Source organism: Hypomesus nipponensis, chromosome 14, assembly GCF_054491055.1.
Source record: "Hypomesus nipponensis isolate SF chromosome 14, ASM5449105v1, whole genome shotgun sequence".
In the NCBI taxonomy this organism is placed as follows: Eukaryota; Metazoa; Chordata; class Actinopteri; order Osmeriformes; family Osmeridae; genus Hypomesus; species Hypomesus nipponensis.
This window is the reverse complement of record NC_140374.1, coordinates 1057786-1078917: the sequence shown is the minus strand read 5'-3', so window position 1 is coordinate 1078917 and position 21132 is coordinate 1057786. Positions and strand designations below refer to the sequence as shown.

The window sequence follows — 21132 nt, the reverse complement described above, 5'->3', positions numbered from 1 at the left end:
GTTATTCATCCATCAGACACAGACACATTGTATCCACGGCAACGTAGAAAGGCAGCATGTCAGATCAAGGATCAGAAGTGCATGGTTCAAAAAAAAACCTGAAAGCAACTTTCTGATATCATGACATCCCAACCTGGGTCAAATCAAGCTCAAAGTTACACGTCCACAACAAGCACACTTCAACCCCTTCAATCCCAGCTGATCAGAGGCTGTGATTCTGCCTTCTGCAAGTCCTCGGCATATCATGTCTTTTATACATGCAGCTTCTTGGAGAAGTTTAATACTCTAACTATAGCACGTTGGCATCCTCTTACATTCCCCCGCTGGGTCAGTAGGTATACTTAGCAGGCATGTCGTCTGCGGCCCGCATGCAAGCTCCTTGGAGGTAACCTAAGAGGATGAGGTTCTGCTGTTAGAGGAGGAGCGGGCGGGATGTTAAATATAGAAGGGTCCGGACCATAGAAGGGATGCCTGGTTGTGCCTGGCTAGAGGGAGGAAGGATGGGGATGCTTGAACAGCAAGTCCCAGAATTCATTTGCTGTCAGAATAGGGTGTTGGTTAAGGTTTCAAGAAATATGTGTGTGTGTGTGTGTGTGTGTGTGTAGTATTTGTGTGCTTGAGTGTGTGGATGACATGTAGTTGGAAATTCTATAACATCTCGTAACATAAATAAATGAGTGAGGCAGCGTTAGCATAGTTTGAAATGTGTGCCAGGATGACATAATCCTTCATTAAATGTCTTATGTCTGAATATTTTATGGACCAATTTGTTTAAAGCCTGTAGATCGAAAATGTGTGCATTGCGTTATATAACTATGTTTTCATTGCATGTGAATTAAATCCGACATAAGACAAAATACAGCAGAAATATTAAGCTTATTATATATTTATATATATTTAGTCTAAACTTAATCATTATGATCAGCATGACACTGCACTGTTAATAGAATAGGTCAAATGTGCTAACTCTTTTATTTAGAATAAAACTCAAACTTGGTAAAGAAACAATTACCAAAAATGTGGTAAATATTTTTTATTTAAGAAAAGGTAAACAATGATACTAATTTCAACCAAAATGCAAGTAATAATGTAGTCAAGATCTACAGCTATGTCTGAATCTTTTTTGTTGGTGGGTGTGTGGTTTCGTCTTTCACTTACTCTGTCTAAAAGCACAGGCATGAATCTCGAGACAATGGTATTCTTCTTCCACATTTTATTAAATGTTTATGTGAAGATGTTCCCTGAAAACTAAACTAAAGCTGTAGAACAATATGCAGAAAGTCACACAGCGAAGGTTAGAAAAGCAGTGCAGATTGAGCACCTAACAACGAACCGTTGTAAGATCATGCCAACACGATGTCCCTGCTGCCAGACCCTGTTGGACTCGACAAAATACGACAACTCTGGAGGGAAAACTGTCATGATTTATTTACACAGAAAGGTGGTGGGGTGTAGAGAGCAGTGCTGTGTTTAGGATGTCTCAAACATCTTCTTCCTGTCAGCCTTATCGTCAATGTTCTTACGCCAGTCACCAACTTGTTCTGTGGTCTGTTAGAAAAAAAACGTGTAACATTATGCAAGGGAATGACACAATACCCGCAGGAACCTTCTGTTGTTTTCTGCTTCAGTTGTACACAGACACTTACCTCTGCCTTGACCTCCTTCTTCACTTGTTTGAGGTTGGACCTCAGATCCATGGTCACCTTGTGCTTGGAGCCCAGCAGAGCCTGGAGCATGGCGTCAGCGGACAAACGGACCTTCTTCAGAGCTGGTTTCTTCACTGGCTGCAGTTCCATCACTTTGAACTTCAGATCCTCAATCTGTGAACAGAGAAATGGGTCCATTTCAAAGCTACAGTGAACAGTCTGCTGTATTTCTATATGGCTCCTGTTGATGTTCAGGATCTTATGGACTCTACCTCTTTCTGTGCCTTCAGTACTTTGGCCTCTGCATCATACCTCTCCTCATCACTCTTCTCACTCAACTGACCCAGTTTTTTGCAGTACTCCTATTGGTACACAAATGTGTGAGATAATTAGTATAACAATGACAATATAAAGCACACACACACACACACACACACACATCCAGTGTCATCTCCAACACAGTATGTGTGTATTATCATTGTGCTGTTCAGGAAGTATCCACCATGATCTCTGCTTGGCCTGAGGGGATGGCCAGAGGAGGAACTGCTTCAGCCATGAAGTTAGCTCTGTCCACAACCAGCTGCTTGGCCTCTTCCTCCAGGAGCCCTGCGGCCACCGAAAGCACCAAGCTCTGCAACACAAGCAGCTCTGTCAGGCATCCCGCACAAAATACACACCCTACTGTACCTGAAGTTGTCAAGTTGGGTTTTGAATTCCGGTTACCTTCAGATGGTGCTTACGGCTGGATGACATCTTTTTGCTGTAACCAAACAAACGCATATTTTAGACTTGTATACTTCACCAGAAGTGGAGCACCTCTGTATTCACTGGAAACATTCATTTAGGATTTGTTTTGTAGAGAAGGATGTGTACTTACTCCGACATCTTGCCGTTTGTTTTAGTTCACAACCTATGTGAGTAAAAGGGGAATCATTTAGTAACTAATATCAGACTATTTAGAGTAGTATTTATAGGTTGTTTGTGCAGTTCAAGTGACCCAATCTTCTGAGTCAATAAACTTGCTAAAAACTGATTGGTGAACACTTGGCAAAGTCTCGATCTTTCAGGGAAATATGATCCCATTCCCTGGCTGCTGCCAGACGTTCTCATTGAGCTAAATTTGGGAGAACAAGTGTCCCATGTCCTCTGGGTGTTTATAAGACGTTCCCTTTTAAAGCTTGCCAACATGTGGAAAATTGATCAGACTAAATAATGCCACATTATCAAATATTTCTTCAGAGAACACTCTTAACATGAAAAATATTACTAGGGGGAAGTTTGTTTTCATGATTATATTGCAGATCATTTGATGTTGAAAACATCATGTTTACCTTTTACATCATTTAAAAATAATTTTGTACAGTTTCATAGTTTAAAGACATCTGTCTGAATGAGCAAAACAATCATTAAATGAATTAAAAATCTTATTATATTGATTATGAAAACCTTAAACTTGGGAAAATCAGTGCACAATTAAAACCAATTAACAAAACATGATAATTGTGGCTGCATGACATCTCTGAGCTGAGTTACTTGTAAACCCACCAATATCAACTAATCATGCATCATTTCATCAGACGTCACATTTTCTTACGACACAAAATCACATTAATAATTATTGTCTATTAAAGAATTTGGAATATAATCAATTCACATAATTCTGTTAATCTTGTTCCTTAAATACCTATGCCAAATATGCTATTAATCTTTTTTTGAGTTAGGCTCAATATCTCTAGTAGCTAGCTAACAGTAAATGCTTAGCATGCTTAACATGGACTTGCAGGGTCACAATCGCATTTCCTCTGAATGAAAACAAGACAGCGTAGATCCCATCACTCTCAAGCTGTCACAGCAAGGTCAAAAGTCAACATTCACCCAATCAATTTGCTCAGTGTGTCGTCAGGTAATGCAAAAATCTGTGAAGATTTGAAGTGACGTCGTAAACCAAAGTGTCTTTAAATCTGAGAGGAGACAGAGAGGACAGAGCCTCAGCGCTCTACCTGGGTCTCAGCCTGAGGAGGTAATCCCAACGATAACACACTTCAACAGAGTGAGAGAGTGGCTGGAAAGCAGGAAAAGATTGATTCTCACCTACGAGAAGAAGAGGGAAAGGGCAGGACCAGCTGGTGGAAGAAGGAGAGATACTTCTTCAAGCCACAGTGAAAAATGAATTAGGGTATATATGGTGTGGAGCGCTGCCTCAGCATGTCAAGCAGGCCCTGTTTATGGAAGTGGATTCCAGGTCAGACCAATAGGCCAGCGAGATCCTGAAATACACCCAGCCCAGCCCTAATGAACTCATAAATATTCTTTACTGGAAGACGTCTTGCAATTATTACAACTGCTCAGAGACCTCCAACTAATTCACTATTTATTTCAGTAGAGTTCAGTAAAGTTAAATAAAGGTATGCATGGGACACCAGGACATCACATGCATGGGACAACATTTACTTTCTATTTCTAATGTTTATACTTGAAATACTTTAATAAAGTAATAAGATACATTGTTTTCTTCTGTCAGAACACAACAACAGCTGTACATTTAACCAAGTCAAATTTACAATTAAAATAAAACAAAATTAAATATGTTTAAGTTAAAAAAGTTTTTTTTTTTTTTTCACACAAAATTGCCTCCAAAGAGTAGATGTCCCTTGTTAAAAATGTTACTCATGTTTCCACGGTTTCACTTTATAAAATAAGTAAAGCAAGAGTAAGATGTGCCAGGGCAGAATGAGTCAGGTCAGGAAGCCTATATGAACATGATAGATTGAGGGATAACATCAGATTCAGCGTGTTACATTTGTGTTAAAAGAAGAAAAGTGAAAAGATAGTGCTCTGCTGACATCTTGTGGTTCAGAAGTTTGTGTTTGAAATCGTATCAGCCATTGCAGTTTTTCTCCCGAGTAGGAAGAATAAGAAGTATTCAACGAACAGTAAAGGGATGAAGGAATAAGTCATCAATAAACATATTCATGTGTGTTTAAATACTTAAAACCTTAGTCTACAATAGTTACCCTCAATAGCATTCTTGGAAAACATTATTATACGTTTGTATAATAAAGTTGTACAATAAAGGAGGATCTTTAAAGTCTTGAAAAAAAAGAAGAAAAAAAAGATAGATGATTTGGTACTCACCATTTGGCATGCAGTAGCTACAGTAGGTCTAATAATGATAAGTCACTGGGGAAAAAGCATATATTGTCAGTTAATATTAATAATTGAAGGTCTGAGTTGTAAATTGATTATTCCTGTTTCTGAAGGAGTCTTTAGGGGAGAGATGTGAGTAGGTGAGAATAGGAGTTTTAAAAAGCATTTAGACGTTTAAACAATTACAGTTATTTTACCAACCTTGCAAAAGGTTTACAAAAGCTCACACATCAAAGTTTAAGTGGTATCAGCTTTGTCTAACAGCTGAGATAAAGCATGGTTCAAAAATGCCTGTAAGAATTTTTTATTTTGAGTATTATTAATAACTTTTTCTGTGTCAGAGTACTCTAAAGTCAAATTGACGTGCAAAGAAATGTCCCTTGATGGATGTAGAGATTCCAAGAAGAAAACTTAACACTGTGGGCCTATTAATTTAAAGCATTTATTACATTACTGCAGTTTGGACAATTTTTTACAAGATGCCAAGCTCCTCTTTGCAACAGAACAACATGAGATAAACATTTGATGGAACTTGAATATAAAAACCTATTAGTCCTTTAAATCAAGTTGTACACTGAAACATTGTCTTCCTGATATCCATGCCAGCCACACCCTCCTTGTTGTCAAGCCAGCCACCAAGTGCCTCTGTTGGTAGTATAATACAAAATAAAGTTGCATTAAAATGTGAAGGTTTTAAATTAAACAGGTCATTTAAATTCAGTAAAGAAAGTTTGAGATATATTCCCAAAGAACTGCTACCAACCTAAAGAGGAAGTGTTTAGGATGTCTCAAACATCTTCTTCCTGTCAGCCTTATCCTCAATGTTCTTACGCCAGTCGCCAGCTTCTGTGGTCTGTACATCAAGACAGGGTTTCATTTTAGGACATGACACTACGAAGGATAAACTATTCAAAGAGAGCTGCATTCATTACAGATTGAAAACCTTTTCCGTTTTATGTCGTTGCAGTCACTTACGTCTTCCTTGACCTCCTTCTTCACTTGTTTGAGGTTGGACCTCAGATCCATGGTCACCTTGTGCTTGGAGCCCAGCAGAGCCTGGAGCATGGAGTCAGCGGACATACGGACCTTCTTCAGAGCTGGTTTCTTCACTGGCTGCAGTTCTGTTACTTTGAACTTCAGATCCTCAATCTGTGAACAAAGAAATGGGTCAACTTCAAAGCGTGACCTCAGGAGTACAGTTGGTTATATATATATAGACACGTGTGTATGGACTGTACCTCTTTCTGTGCCTTTGTTACTTTGGCCTCTGCATCATACCTCTCCTCATCACTCTTATCACTCAACTGACCCAGTTTTTTGCAGTACTCCTATTGGGACAAAGACACATCATTCTAGTACTCATTACTGGACGTCTTGCCAAAATGACATCAGCCTAAAAATCTTCTAGCAACACTTTTTTTTATATATATACATTGGGAGTAACAGCACATCACTAGTGTGCCAGGCTTCATGATGGTTTAATATGGTAGCACACATGGATTGTGATGTAAGGTTGGATGAAGGGGCTCCTCGTACCATGAGCTCCTGCTGGCCTCCTGACGGCAGGTCCAGGGGGGGGCAGGCCTCTGCCATAAAGCGCTCCTTCTCTGCTGCGATGTCCTTCACCTCTTGCTCCAGCAGGCCAGCAGCCACTGCAAGCACCAAGCTCTGACAGGACAGGCATGGAGACATTGGAAAACCACACACTCTAATGATTAGAGTCGAATCCAATTCAAATCATATTCAGTCAAGTACTGAGTATGGGTTTAGTGGAGGTAGGACTGCAAGTCTAGCTGAGCAGCAAAGAGTGATGGTTTGGGCTTGTTCAAGAGACAATACTCAAACCTCCTAAGTTTACAATGAACAAGTCATGGTTCTGTAGTGAAAATATAGATCGATTCTATAATAACTTTAAATGCAAAAACACTAGTTAATGTGTTCTCTCTGTACCCTCCATTTGAGTAGATTATATTTAACCTTCCCATCTCAATACTGGAATAGAAAATGTTGCAAACAACCCTGAATGATGACTGCCTATTTTTGTTTTGTTTCTATTCAATACATAATGATTACAAACACTGACCTACTAACACGTGTGACGCTGTGACAAGATGTTTACCTTCAGATGGTGCTTGCGGCTCGATGTCATCTTTTTCCTGTAATGATAGTTTAAGTTTAAGTACACTAACCTCACATAATTAAGCAGATTATCCATGTAAATAAGTGTAATTTAATGTTTACTTCATACATATATATATATGTTTCCCCACATATTTCACTGTGTATTTTGTGATTTCTTTACAAACAAAAGAAGGCATACTTACTCAGACATGTTGGCAGTTTTTGTTTTTCAACCCCTGTTAAAAGAAACAGGACAATGGGACTCCTATCAGTGAGCTAGAAAGAAGCAGGTTCCGAGGATTGAGATGGTACAAGGACGCACGGCGCATCTCATCTCACCTCTCTTACAGCACATCAACAAGAAACATTTGGTGAACATTCTATTTCTTCAGAATTAAGAATTCAATTTTAATTAAAATCTTGATTCTGTTTAATTGTAAACAACAGTTGTCCCTTTACAAAACATGAAAGTGTTTTACTGAATTTTGTTTTCACACTGATTTGCACAGGACCAAACGCTGTTAGGACCAGACGCTGTTCATCGCAGGTTTGTCAGAAAGTACTTTTCTAAATTTAGAAATGTCTTGTTCCAGTTTTTGTCTGTACTGGAAACAGGAGCCTCGCGTGGTTAGCTGAGACCAGGCGAGTTGTTATTGAGCTAATTTGAGTTAGTTAAGGTCAAATGTCAACACTGACAATTTTTTTTACAGTTGCTTTGTACAATTTCCAAAGTTACAGACACTGAACTTTAATAACTCAACAGATTCGTAAATTAATCCATCACTTGATGAATATAGATAAATTACTAGTACTCAATTAAAGCGTCACTATTTTCAGACCCATCACAAGAAGAAAACAATATATAAGCATACGTGTCTAATCACACCTGTTAACAATGATTGTGACTTATAAACAAAAGCATCTTTCATCAGGAAACAGGACATGCAAACTACTGTGACAGAGATGAAGGCAGAACCCTCCGAATAGGAACACATCTACTGGAGCCTCCGTCAAGGCGACGACTAGCTCAGACAATCTGTGTCCTTTTCTAGATCATCATGTTCTGTAGGCTAGTTTCATCTGAATGAGTTCAATGGCTATTTATCCCTTTTAGCAGCATATTATTGTGTTAGCCATAAGAGCTGCTGTACTGTACCAGCCGAGTGACAATTCCTAACACAAGCCAGCAAAGCCAGGCTTGGATCAGATAACTTTCCAGCTGTCTGAGAAGCTGTCAGCATCCACTGGCTTTGAGGATCAAAGGCCTGACAAAATGACCACCAACACCTTCACAAACTGTAACTGAATGACACACGATAATCTGTATTCTAAGGATGTACAGGTGAAATGGCATCCGTTTTATGTGTGTAATCACCCAATAAAGAGTTCCCTTTTAGCCAGTGCAGACAAAACAAGCGGAACACACAGATTCTCACCTATGAGAGAAGAAGGAGAGGAGGACGTGAGGAGGCACTTGGCGGAAGAAAGGGAAGCACTGGCAAGTCACAGACTGTGGAAAAAATCTACAGGGTTTTTATGTGGGTAAGTGTTGGCTCAGCAGAAAAACAAGGTACTTTTTATGGGTGTGAACACATCTTAGACCAATAGGCCCACGAGCTCCTTAAATACCATAGGCCGTTTCTCCCTGGCCTCATAAAATGTCTCCTCCAATGAGTTATCTGCGGGTCTGTAGGAGCCTTGAGGTCCATACACGATACAGTAGGACACAGAACATTCCTGACCATTCCTTCTGAAAGACGGGATCGAGTTTCAAGTGAGCAACAGAGAAGAGGATTAAAGTTAGACACGGCGGAACACGGCGAAAGCCTTTTTGAACAAAACACAGTTCACAGACCATTAAAAGGAAGACCCATGTTCCTTCCAATTAGTTGACGCCGATATTGACTTAATTGATGTCAAGGTGGCATATAGTTGTGTTTAGCTGCTATTCTGGGGGGGGTGACCTTTTGTCTTTGAGTTTGTGTCAAGTGCACCAAGTCCTCCTCAGTTTGCACATAGTGACAGGCTGACTCTGGAGAGAAAAGCAGTTGGCAAGAGAGAAATGTTTGTTGGCAGCTGAGAATGAAGGTCAAAGGCAAGAGTGAGAGTGAGTCAGGAAGTGAAACAAGCAGGAAAGTCATGTACTGACATCTTGTGGTTCTTCTTGGTGGTAGAAAGAACGCAGAGATGTACTTCAGCGTCCTGGGTGTCCTGTCTGATCTATAATTACACGAACTCCATGCACTCCAAACTTCAGTTTAAACAACGAGGGGAGAAAGTAGACAGGCACAGTTTAGGAGAACAGGCTGAATGATACAAGGTTGATTTGCAAACAGGCCACTTAGGTGGTGGGGTGGGGCTCATTCTATGTTCTATGTATTCTATGTGTATTCAATGTTTGACTTGGAACTGGGGAGGCCAACCAGGTCTCTTTGTCCTTTTGATCATGAAAAATAGAACTGTTTGGGGCATTTCTATCTAAGAACAGTGGACTAAGTTCTAAAATGCTTAAAGAGGAACTAAACATTACAAAACCCGACATGTTATTTAGTATTGTTTGGTGATAAATCCCAGCTCTTTAGCCCCCAGTGGTTAAACACATTGAAGACAACCATGAGATCCTCTGCTATGTCCTAGAGAGGGCTGGTGACTGATAACTGACCGTGTTCACTTCTGATAACTGACTGTGTTCACTTCTGATAACTGACTGTGTTCACTTCTGATAACTGACCGTGTTCACTTCTGATAACTGACCGTGTTCACTTCTGATAACTGACCGTGTTCACTTCTGATAACTGACTGTGTTCACTTCTGATAACTGACTGTGTTCACTTCTGATAACTGACTGTGTTCACTTCTGATAACTGACTGTGTTCACTTCTGATAACTGACCGTGTTCACTTCTGATAACTGACCGTGTTCACTTCTGATAACTGACCATGTTCACTTCTGATAACTGACCGTGTTCACTTCTGATAACTGACCGTGTTCACTTCTGATAACTGACTGTGTTCACTTCTGATAACTGACCGTGTTCAGTGTTCACTTCTGATAACTGACCGTGTTCACTTTATGCATTTGAGGAAGCACCAAAACAAATGAAACTGGAGAGTATTTGTCTTTGAGTTTGGTTTTCACTTGATTATGATGTCTCTTTCTGGAGCACAAAGAAAAAAACTCTTATTTCTTTCATTTGCATCCAACCTAATCCATGTAGAACACAAAGCCTGATCCATCTAGAGCATTGAGCCTGATTCATGTAGAGCATTGAGCCTGATCCATCTAGAGCATTGAGCCTGATCCATCTAGAGCGTTGAGCCTGATTCATGTAGAGCATTAAGCCTGATTCATGTAGAGCATTGAGCCTGATCCATCTAGAGCATTGAGCCTGATCCATCTAGAGCATTGAGCCTGATTCATGTAGAGCATTGAGCCTGATCCATCTAGAGCATTGAGCCTGATCCATCTAGAGCATTGAGCCTGATCCATCTAGAGCATTGAGCCTGATCCATCTAGAGCGTTGAGCCTGATTCATGTAGAGCATTAAGCCTGATTCATGTAGAGCATTGAGCCTGATCCATCTAGAGCATTGAGCCTGATTCATGTAGAGCATTGAGCCTGATCCATCTAGAGCATTGAGCCTGATTCATGTAGAGCATTGAGCCTGATTCATGTAGAGCATTGAGCCTGATCCATCTAGAGCATTGAGCCTGATTCATGTAGAGCATTGAGCCTGATTCATGTAGAGCATTGAGCCTGATTCATGTAGAGCATTGAGCCTGATCCATCTAGAGCATTGAGCCTGATTCATGTAGAGCATTGAGCCTGATCCATCTAGAGCATTGAGCCTGATTCATGTAGAGCATTGAGCCTGATTCATGTAGAGCATTGAGCCTGATTCATGTAGAGCATTGAGCCTGATCCATCTAGAGCGTTGAGCCTGATTCATGTAGAGCATTGAGCCTGATCCATCTAGAGCGTTGAGCCTGATCCATCTAGAGCGTTGAGCCTGATTCATCTAGAGCATTGAGCCTGATTCATGTAGAGCATTGAGCCTGATCCATGTAGAGCATTGAGCCTGATTCATGTAGAGCATTGAGCCTGATCCATCTAGAGCATTGAGCCTGATTCATGTAGAGCATTGAGCCTGATCCATCTAGAGCATTGAGCCTGATTCATGTAGAGCATTGAGCCTGATTCATGTAGAGCATTGAGCCTGATCCATCTAGAGCGTTGAGCCTGATTCATGTAGAGCATTGAGCCTGATCCATCTAGAGCGTTGAGCCTGATTCATGTAGAGCATTGAGCCTGATCTATCTAGAGCATTGAGCCTGATTCATGTAGAGCATTGAGCCTGATTCATGTAGAGCATTGAGCCTGATCCATCTAGAGCGTTGAGCCTGATTCATGTAGAGCATTGAGCCTGATCCATCTAGAGCATTGAGCCTGATTCATGTAGAGCATTGAGCCTGATTCATGTAGAGCGTTGAGCCTGATCCATCTAGAGCGTTGAGCCTGATTCATGTAGAGCATTGAGCCTGATCCATGTAGAGCATTGAGCCTGATCCATCTAGAGCATTGAGCCTGATTCATGTAGAGCATTGAGCCTGATTCATGTAGAGCATTGAGCCTGATTCATGTAGAGCATTGAGCCTGATCCATCTAGAGCATTGAGCCTGATTCATGTAGAGCATTGAGCCTGATTCATGTAGAGCGTTGAGCCTGATCCATCTAGAGCATTGAGCCTGATCCATCTAGAGCGTTGAACTCTGCAGACCTGGATGAAGAGTAATCTGAACAGTGAGTTGACTTTCTCCTGAGCATCAAGATCAGCGACCACACTAGGATGGAGTAGCTGAAGTAAATTCAGATGTTTCAAGATAACATGAAAGGATCCTAAAAGATCTTGTAAAAGAGTTAAGAACTGGACACTACAGGTCCACCTGTACATTACATCCTGACCCGAAATCAAGTCAAATGTATTTGTTTAGCCCTTTTAACAAGTAATGTCACAGAGGGCTTCAGATATGCCCATAGAACTGCCCCTCATCCAATCTAAACCATCAAGGAAGACAAGGAAAAACTCCCAGAAAAACTAATTTGAGAGAAAATGTCAGAAACCTTGTGAGGAGCAATTCATTAAGGGATCCCCTCTTCCAGAGACGGTTGGTGACAGAGAGGTGGAGAACACAGGCTAAACATAGTCATACATCAAGCAAAGTGACCAGACAGAAACAGATATGGCCACAGAGTAAACATTAGTCAGGGAGGATACACCTCTGAATGTGTGAGTGGGACACTGCCAGAGGGTTTTATCACTCACCTGTAGAGGGCGACACATCCTTACTGCTCCTCCGCTGCACTCTATCATTGACACAGGACAAGACTGACGTAGTTGTCTGTAAGTCTGTAAAGAATCAGACAAAAGTGATATGAAAACATCACCTACAATTAATCAAATGTAAAATGATATCACGTGAACTTAATAATCCTTACCTACATTTGATTTCTGAGTCACTGTGTTTTGTACTGAAACCAGTGAGCGAGATGCAAAAGAACAGGACCCAGATTAGAGAAAGAGGAACACAGCTCAGACAAACTAATGTAGCATGGATTCATCATTAACATCATAAGACGAAATAACTAAAGGATGATAGTCTTTCAAGAATAATCTGCTGTGTATTTAATTAGTTGGCATTAAAAGTTTGTCTGTGCCTTGTTATCCAAGCCTTGACAACGAGCACAAGTGTACAACGCAAACACTGATCCAGTTCTGTGACATCAAGATCTAGTTAAAATGGAGCTGTGTCAAGAAACCATGGAAGTAAAAGAACTATTAGAAAACAACGGCATGCTGAATAATGTATTCTTGTTCACACGCATGTTTACAGTGAGGAAGTGCATCTGTTATCAGAATCACAGAGTGATGAGAAGGGTCAGTCTGAAGTTTAGCAGCATGCTCACATGAATCATCCCCATCTGACTTCTACCATCACACTCAGGGGAGTGCTGATTACAGATCAACAGGTTCAAATCCACCCTGCATGTTGCTTTGGATAAAAGTTTTTGCGAAGTGAACATAACACAATTATACATCCAAGACAAAGTCAAACCAGGGTTGGTGAGTTCTTAAGACACTGTGAGCTGTGCAGCTGGTTCTAGGATGTCTCAAACATCTTCCTGTCAGTCTTGTCCTCAATGTGTTTACGCCAGTCACCAAGTGCGTCTTTGTTCTGTTAAGAGGACAGGAGAGAACGCAAGTTCAGGAGAGACCAGTATTCATGCCACTGTTATGCTGGAAAGGTCAGTTCAACAGGGATGAAAAAAGAAATTAAGGTTTTGAAATTGGGCCTCTCGCCTCTTCTTTGAGCTCTTTCTTCACCTGTTTGAGGTTGGCTCTCAGGTCCATGGAGGCCTTGTAGGCCAGCCCAGCCTGGAACGTGGAGTCAGTGGACATCCTCACTTTCCTCAGAACTGGCTTCTTGAACTTGCCCTTCAAGTCCTGCACTTTTATCTTCAAGTCATCCATCTGACGGGGTGTGAAATGCTGACGGCCAGCCAGCCGGAGCTCCATATGCAGACACTCAGAACAGGATCCTGGTCATGGACGCACCTCTTTCTCACACTTTCCAACTTTCCTTGCCAAGTCGTATCTCTCCTCGTCAATCTGATCCACTCTCTGGTGGACCTTTTTGCACAGTTCCTGCAGCTGGTCAGCAGGAGAACAACTTTTGAGGACGTTTCATGGTGATAATCAAAGATCTCAACCAGTTTTTCTTGATTTGTCACCTGTAGCTCCTGAGAGGAGATGTGAAGGTCCAGGGGGGTGGCAGTTTGCCTCCATGTACCTGACTATCTTCCTCTGCCTCCACCATGTACCTGACTATCTTCCTCTGCCTCCACCATGTACCTGACTATCTTCCTCTGCCTCCACCATGTACCTGACTATCTTCCTCTGCCTCCACCATGTACCTGACTATCTTCCTCTGCCTCCACCATGTACCTGACTATCTTCCTCTGCCTCCACCATGTACCTGACTATCTTCCTCTGCCTCCACCATGTACCTGACTATCTTCCTCTGCCTCCTCCATGTACTTGACTCGATCTTCCTCTGCATCTACAGGCTTTTAGCGATCAGGAGCATCATGCTCTAGGCAACACACATAAACAGGTCAGGATTGGGATTACAGCGCCAACTAACACCAGCAACCTTTAAAATGGAAGTACAACTCTTCACCTTCAGATGATGCTTGCGGCTTGACAACATTTTCTTCCTAAAACGGAACATAAAAATCTGAGTGAAAGTAAAGAAGGACCCAAGGGGCACATTGTAGATGTGGAACAGTAGAGAGCAATATGATGAACAGTACTAGACCAAGACTCTGCTTTCTGCTCCAGTCATGTTTTGTATAGATACTGGAAGTTGTTAGTTGCAGTGATGCATTATGGGACTCACTCAGACCTCTTGGCCAGTTGGTTGTCCTCAACACCAAAGGAACACATCTGCATAAGAAAAATATGACAGTTTAGTAATTTTGCATAATTTAATAAAATAATAACCAAACAAAAACAAAAAAACCTTAGTATGACTCAGAATCCCAGTCCTGCTGCATGATGCATATTTCATTTCCCATCTGAACTGCTGATGAGCTCAGTGAAGGGCGGACCCTTCTATAAGTGAGCAGTGTGAGAGAATGGAACCAGCTGTCTCCTAAGGACGGCTCTTGTGACACACTTGTCATCAGGGGCTCATTAATAAGCCAACACTTCGGCATGTGCTCCTAATCCTGAAGGGACTAGACGGCATCACTGAGACAGCCGGGAGCGAACGCACAAACTGTGAGGGACTGGGTCGTGACGTCCCGAAATCATGCTCCTCTGCTCTGTCAAGTTACTCTGCTACATACGTCACACAAACAAGAGCTATGTCTGAAGACACAAAGGGTGTGTTGATACATGGTGAAGACAGTATATTTACTTTAAATATGTACGTATTTATACATATACTAAATTAGATATAGATATTATGTAGATATCAAAAAACTAAGCAAAAAACTGGCCTAAAAATACGTTTTGGACATAGCTTTATCTTCCCATCTGAATCACTGCAAAATGAGTTGAAGATTTATATATTAATGGTGTAGCACACGCGGTATTGCGATAATGCCACGATCTGCAATCAGACACCAATATGCATTATCATGCAACTCATGCAAATGCAACATCATTCATACTAATACCAAACATACTGGTGGTTTCACATCACAAACGGAAGCAATAATTATTTATTATTGAATTGTCTACGAACTATGGGTAGTGACCGAAAGAACGAGATTGCGAATACAAGCAGCCAAAATGAGTTTTCTCCGCAGGGTGTCCGGGCTCTCCCTTAGAGATAGGGTGAGAAGCTCGGTCATCCGGGAGGGGCTCAGAGTAGAACCGCTGCTCCTCCGCGTCGAGAGGAGCCAGCTGAGGTGGCTCGGGCATCTGATTAGGATGCCTCCTGGACGCCTCCCTGGTGAGGTGTTCTGGGCACGTCCCACTGGGAAGAGGCCCCGGGGAAGACCAAGGACACGCTGGAGGGACTATGTCTCTCGGCTGGCCTGGGAACGCCTCGGGGTCCCCAGGAAGAGCTGGTGGAAGTGGCCTGGTAGAGGGAAGTCTGGGCCTCCCTGCTTAGGTTGCTGCCCCCGCGACACGACCCCCGGACAAGCAGTAGATAACGACGATGACGACAAAATTGTCTACTTGTAATATCAAGCATCAATTTTGTTTCAGTGTGCCTGTTGGCACAGGTCTCTGCTCTAGAAGGTTGGCGCTGTGACGTTCACATTGTGACCATGTCACTGTCTTTCTGATGAACACACAGAGATCTGAGTACTGTGGTCTGATCTCAAGATTCCAGAAGGGAAGAGGACTAACCCAGAACAGGAGGAACAGACGAACGGCTTAGATGCCGGTGGTGCTGAACGCACACCAGGGCAGGTAGAGAGGTGGAGAGTGAGGAGAGGGCAGGATGTGAGCTTACCTGCTACGTTGGACAGAGAGCTGAGCAGGACTTCAATCAGGTTTGCCCCAGAGGCTTAACTGCAATGGGGGTTTTAATCACATTCTGTGTTTGGTCAGGAAATCAGTATGGAAGAGGAGTTTCTGTAGACCAATGATTTAGCAAGCCTCAGTAACTCAAGACACAACCCCCTCTCTAGAGCCTTCATGCAGTATAAATATCTAACCTTTACAGATTGTTAATATGGTTGTATTGCTTATTTATTTAACTAAGATGGCCTACAAATTTACGGTGTATACCATACATTCCAGTTACTGTCAGATTTTGATGAAGGCGATCATTGTTAGTATTGTGTCAGGCATATTGTCTATTGCGCACAAACAAACATTATCAAATGGAGACATTTACCTTATGTCAAAAGATCTTCAGAATATACTGTGCCTGTTGAATGGGGAAATGAAGTCAAAAGCAGATTATGTGCAAGATTTCATTGGTTAACAAAATGCTGAAAAGTGTATTCTCACCTTTCGGCTGAGAGAAGGTCTGTTACACACAGAAGACTTAACAATATTGTGCCAGTAAGTGAACATATAAAGAAACACCTTCGACTGTCCTGTTGCTTCAACAGCAGGTTCTACACAGATACTGTCTTACTGTCAGTAGTAAAGCACCAGCACTGCAACAGGCCTAGCACACTGGGAACAAGCAAAACCATTGAAATTCAAGATATATAAAGTCGTCATGGTCTCAAGAGTGGAGTTACAAACAGTCACTGAAGTGATTTCAGAGACATGTTCTTAAACAACATCATATGAGAATAATAAACTGTTCCTACAATAAACTCCAACAGCATATTTCAAGTCTTCTACAGAGTAGGTAATATTACAGAGGCAGCTGGACAACATTACAAAACACGTCAGCCTGTTGCTAATCTGACAGATACAAGACACATTCCAATCAATGAAGACTGAACACCTGACAGGGGTGCCTGTGTGTGTCCCACTGGAGTGCTGCACACGTGAGCTTCTGCATGGAGAACAAGACACTGGCAACTGACATGCACGCCAAGTCCTGGAGGGAGGAACATTGTAGTGGCTGGGTAGATAGATAGATAGATAGACAGGTAGATAAATAGATTCAGCTGGGTTAGATTCAGCTGGGTGATATTCAGACTCGGGTCTCAAAGAACTACATTTGATGAGGACGAGAACAAACAACAAACATTGAAATCAACTGATTTTCACAGGACAGTTTATTAGAAAGCATTGCATGATTGTGAACATATAAACCACTTACAGAGTGTGTTCATGAGGGACTTGGAGTGTGAAACAGAGGACTAACGCTCGGAAGGTCAGACATTGCTGTCAGGACGTGTCTTCACCCGGAGTAGTAGGTGGCAGCATGCGGTTTGTATGGGAGACACATGACAAGTTCACTCAAAACAAAGATATCAGTAACTTAAATCCATTTCGGTCTTACAATCTTTCAATCTACGCATCAGTCTCAAACATCTTCTTCCTGCCTCCCATGTCAGACTTGTCCTCAATGTTCTTACGCCAGTCGCCAACATCACGCAACTGCTTGTCCTGCAGGGGGGGGGGGTGGGGAGATAACCGTAGATAAATACAGTAGTAGAACTGAGAGACAAGGATAGGGCCACAGTTCTGTCAAGTTAGGTTAAGATCACTTTTGTGCTGCTGTCTGGAGAGGCCACCTTAAATCCATTCAGGTTTATAACGTTAAATGCTCACCTCCTCCTTGACCTCCTTCTTCACTTGTTTCAGGTTGGACCTCAGATCCATGTTCACAGTGTGTTTGGAGCCCAGCAGAGCCTTGAGCATTGCGTCAGCTGACATCCTCACTTTCTTCAGAGCTGGCTTCTTGAACTTCCCCTTCAGGTCAATTATTTTGATGTTCAGGTCCTTGACCTGGTCGTTTGAGTTTGGAGCAGAAAGGTTCATGATTTAGGTGACCATCATAGACACATAAACTAAATGACTGAAAGTATTAGGCTAGACAGTCCTTACCTCTTCCACTACCATGTTTGCTTTGAACTCTAAGATGTACCTCTCTTCGTCAATGACTTCAATACTTTGGTGCAAACTTCTGCAATATTCCTAAAGTAGAATAAAGCATGTTTGGGTTTTTTTTACTTTTAGGAACTACCCTTCGGTACTTCAATTCTAAGCTAAGATAAACACTACAATTAGTCAGTGTTGCTAAAGGTGATGTGAGAGGTAAGCATCGTACCATGAGCTCCTCCCTGGATTGAGGCATGACCAGAGGAGGACAGTTCTCCTCCATGTACCTCTTCCTCTCTTCCACCTTTTTTATCGCTTCAGCCTCAAGTAAGTCCTTAGCAACCGCTAACATACAGCTCTGGGAATCAAATCGACGACTCTTTCAGATTCACTTTCCGACTCAAACTGTCACTACAACACTTAGCAAAACACTGCAAACAAAATTCTTAGCTAAACCTCTTCAAGAGATCTCTCACCTTAATGTTGTGCTTACGGCTCATGGACATTCGTTTGCTGTAAACGGATGACAAGTGTGTTAGTGAACATGTTTTGATTCAGTAATTTGGCTTAGAAACATGAAGTAACACTGTGTACTTACTCTGTCATCTTGGCGTCTGGGCGTGCTCACTCCCTGCAGGTGGAGAACAGGACTAGGAGAGTGACTGACCTGCATTAGACACACGTTTGTTTAATCATTCGGATGTGTTTTTACACATACGTGTTGTTTTAAATGTACGTTTCTAACAGCTGGACTTCCACATTCAAAGAAATGCAGCAAGATACATCACGTTGCATCCCATAAACTTGCAAAATTCGATTTCATAGCAATAATTCAAAAATGGTCAAACTGGCCCAACGTGTGTCTATTCATTCTGGCTGAACTGAACATGGCTGCTCTCTTTCTCATGAACTAAAACACTCCGTCATTCCCTCGGTCAAGAATACCCCCTCAGTCTTTTTAATCCAACGGGATATTTCCTTGGAGACAGTTGTCATATCATCGGTGCTGGGTAGAGATCTAAATCGGTTGGCAGATCCCATCCTAAGTAGCTGTGTTACGGGTGGCTTGTCTCCTGGAGGTCATGGTAACCCAACACCACAGCTGGTGGAGGGAGATTGGCCTTCTGGAACATCCCTGAGATGACCAAGACCTTAGAGCACGTCTCAAAAATAACTGCTGAGGGCTGTCCTCGCTGGCTCCGACGTCCAGCTCTTTGTCAAGGAGGTTCAACAGAGTGGCACAGAGCTGCCAAGTCACTGTGTGATTACAGGGCTCTGCAATACTTATGGATTCTCAGTGCTTAACTTGGTTCATCCGAACAGTCAAAGAGGTTTTCAGCTACTCTTTAGATTTCAGCTCCTGCCATCATTAACCTTTCACTGAAGGGGGCAACTCTTCTCCCATAGCTAGAGTAGTCTTAGCAAGCCAATAAGAACAACATCAATATGTCCTAAAATACAAACAAGAAAATGTGCAGTATTGTTTGAGGATTATAGGTTAAGCAGAATGAGGTAAAATCTGTCTAATTAGATTGAATTTATGTCCCAGCTTTGGTGTTGACAGGAAGGAAAACATTTGAGAATCACTTGTGATTTTATGACTTGTAGTGGTGTACCCTTACAGCATGCCTCACCATCACCAGTTCGTATATCAAGATTCACAGGCTGAGAAGCACCAGACGCCTCCATGTTATCAGCAAGGATTTCCCTAAACCCAGCTGTAGCCTGTTGCTTTAACATCCTGATCTAATATTACAGCAATCCACCAGTCATTGTTCAACATTTAGCTAAAATCGCATCTGTATGTTCAAGATGTCTTCAGATAATACAATCAAGTTCACAGATTCTAACTACCGTTGGAAAGTAAGTAAGATTCAAAATTCATGGACATTGGCCAACAGAGGATCACTAAAACATCAATAAATGAATCGCAGATATGAGTATACATGCTTTCAACAACTCATAGTATGTAAAGAAGCTTGACAGAAATAACCCTTATACAGATATCTTCCTTCTCACACACAGACTAAAAAGCCATCTCAAAATCATTCCTCCGAAAGAAATAACCAAACACAATGGTTCTGCTGTATCATTAAATGATGCGCACAACCATTTAGCCAAAATATATCAATTAATACTTAATTGAAATGATTCCTTTTCCTCAGAAACGGTCATGAAGGCAGGAGCAGCATAGAGACAGAAAGAATGATTGGTCCTCACCGTGGCGCTGAGGAGAGCAAAGCAGGCTTGTTAGGGGATGGGGGAGACTGACCACAGGCAGTTCAAGCGTTAAGAAGGTATATATTGCATTCTGTGATATCCCTCTAAATCCCTGTCTTTCTCTTTATGGAAGGGGATTATAACCCAAACCAATGAGCTGACAAGGTCATGAAATACAGTCCAGTCAACCCCCTCACCACCCCCACCAGGAAGACCCTTCATGGGTGCCTCCATTATAAATAACCTGTCCTTCAAGATTGTTGTTCTTATTTTACTATCTTTTATATAGCAGAAGGCATCCTCTGTAATTCAAATAGAGAAGAGTCTTCCGACAGACCACACAAAGAGACACGGCAGAAGGCTCGTTACCAGGAACTGGGAAGGGAGTCGTTCACACACAATTTGAAATCTGTTTCAGAACTGTCAAGCTACTTTATAAAAGCATTTACATGCACTTGACTTGGCCGTACCTTCCAGGCATCAGACGTTTGTGCTGACGTGTCTGTTTCTCCCTTTTATCCAACTGATCTTTTTCTCTGCGCGACAGAAAAAGAAAAAAGCAGTTGCTACGATGCCAGTTTACACAGTGGAACTTTGGACTCGACAAAACAATAGATTAAAATGTTTTCAATTTAGACCAGGCAAGATAAGCCATGCAAATATTACCAGACCTTACTAAACCCTAACTAAGCAAATATTAACCCTTACTCTGAGATATTGTCCTTATGTACTGACCACACACTGAACATTGAAGGTGTGTTTTCAATCAAAACAGCATACGCAAAGATCTTATTCAAAGACTAGAAACACACATTAACAGAGACATGCAGGAATAGAAAGTCCCTAAAGGAACGTACCCTCATCCTTGATCTCTCAGGGCTTGATGGATATTAGCCTTTGTGTTTTTTCTTCTTAGGCACAACTTTTGCAGCCGCTGTGAATTCATGCTTCATACCTCCTCTTGCAATG

General features: G+C 41.8%; 2 protein-coding genes and 2 long non-coding RNA genes across 7 annotated transcripts; 1 reads left to right on the top strand and 3 right to left on the bottom strand.

Annotated features, from left to right (window-relative positions):
* Positions 1-1404: 1404 nt before the first annotated feature.
* Positions 1405-8426, bottom strand: LOC146258078 (troponin I, fast skeletal muscle-like). 4 transcript variants are annotated; one of them, XM_084672948.1, is made up of 8 exons: positions 8351-8426; positions 7118-7150; positions 6913-6949; positions 6330-6461; positions 6032-6121; positions 5769-5942; positions 5557-5646; positions 5217-5438 (listed from the first exon to the last, which is right to left on the bottom strand). In XM_084672948.1, exons 2-7 carry the CDS (start codon positions 7123-7125, stop codon positions 5572-5574), a joined length of 516 nt encoding a protein of 171 aa, XP_084529074.1. In that variant the 5' UTR covers positions 7126-7150; positions 8351-8426; the 3' UTR covers positions 5217-5438; positions 5557-5571. The 4 variants fall into 4 exon arrangements, with proteins under 4 accessions (XP_084529072.1, XP_084529073.1, XP_084529074.1 ...); XM_084672946.1 differs by lacking the exons at positions 5217-5438; positions 5557-5646; positions 5769-5942; ... (3 more) ...; positions 7118-7150; positions 8351-8426 and adding exons at positions 1405-1548; positions 1647-1820; positions 1919-2008; ... (2 more) ...; positions 2524-2556; positions 3738-3936; XM_084672947.1 differs by lacking the exons at positions 5217-5438; positions 5557-5646; positions 5769-5942; ... (3 more) ...; positions 7118-7150; positions 8351-8426 and adding exons at positions 1405-1548; positions 1647-1820; positions 1919-2008; ... (2 more) ...; positions 2524-2556; positions 3647-3675.
* On the top strand, positions 7356-8735 carry LOC146258077 (uncharacterized). The gene is made up of 3 exons (XR_014729797.1): positions 7356-7461; positions 7847-8456; positions 8608-8735. It is a non-coding gene; the product is annotated as an uncharacterized LOC146258077 (long non-coding RNA).
* A 4028-nt stretch (positions 8736-12763) lies between these two features.
* Positions 12764-17011, bottom strand: LOC146258076 (uncharacterized). The gene is made up of 5 exons (XR_014729796.1): positions 16331-17011; positions 15944-16065; positions 14372-14418; positions 13297-14189; positions 12764-13147 (listed from the first exon to the last, which is right to left on the bottom strand). It is a non-coding gene; the product is annotated as an uncharacterized LOC146258076 (long non-coding RNA).
* A 145-nt stretch (positions 17012-17156) lies between these two features.
* On the bottom strand, positions 17157-20250 carry LOC146258075 (troponin I, fast skeletal muscle-like). The gene is made up of 7 exons (XM_084671282.1): positions 20164-20250; positions 18542-18610; positions 18420-18456; positions 18173-18301; positions 17950-18039; positions 17674-17850; positions 17157-17508 (listed from the first exon to the last, which is right to left on the bottom strand). The coding sequence occupies exons 2-7, from the start codon at positions 18547-18549 to the stop codon at positions 17413-17415; spliced, it is 537 nt and encodes a 178-aa protein (XP_084527408.1). The 5' UTR covers positions 18550-18610; positions 20164-20250; the 3' UTR covers positions 17157-17412.
* Between the last annotated feature and the right edge of the window lie 882 nt (positions 20251-21132).

Bases quoted from the DNA above. Each gene is read 5' to 3' on its own strand.
- LOC146258075 (XM_084671282.1), bottom strand. The intron at 18,302-18,419 runs GTGAGAGATCTC...TTTGATTCCCAG, and splicing joins GCCGTAAGCACAACATTAAG to AGCTGTATGTTAGCGGTTGC. The intron at 17,851-17,949 runs GTAAGGACTGTC...TCAAACGACCAG, and splicing joins CAAACATGGTAGTGGAAGAG to GTCAAGGACCTGAACATCAA.
- LOC146258078 (XM_084672948.1), bottom strand. The intron at 6,462-6,912 runs GTAAACATCTTG...CTGTCCTGTCAG, and splicing joins GCCGCAAGCACCATCTGAAG to AGCTTGGTGCTTGCAGTGGC. The intron at 6,122-6,329 runs GTACGAGGAGCC...TTGTCCCAATAG, and splicing joins GAGGCCAGCAGGAGCTCATG to GAGTACTGCAAAAAACTGGG.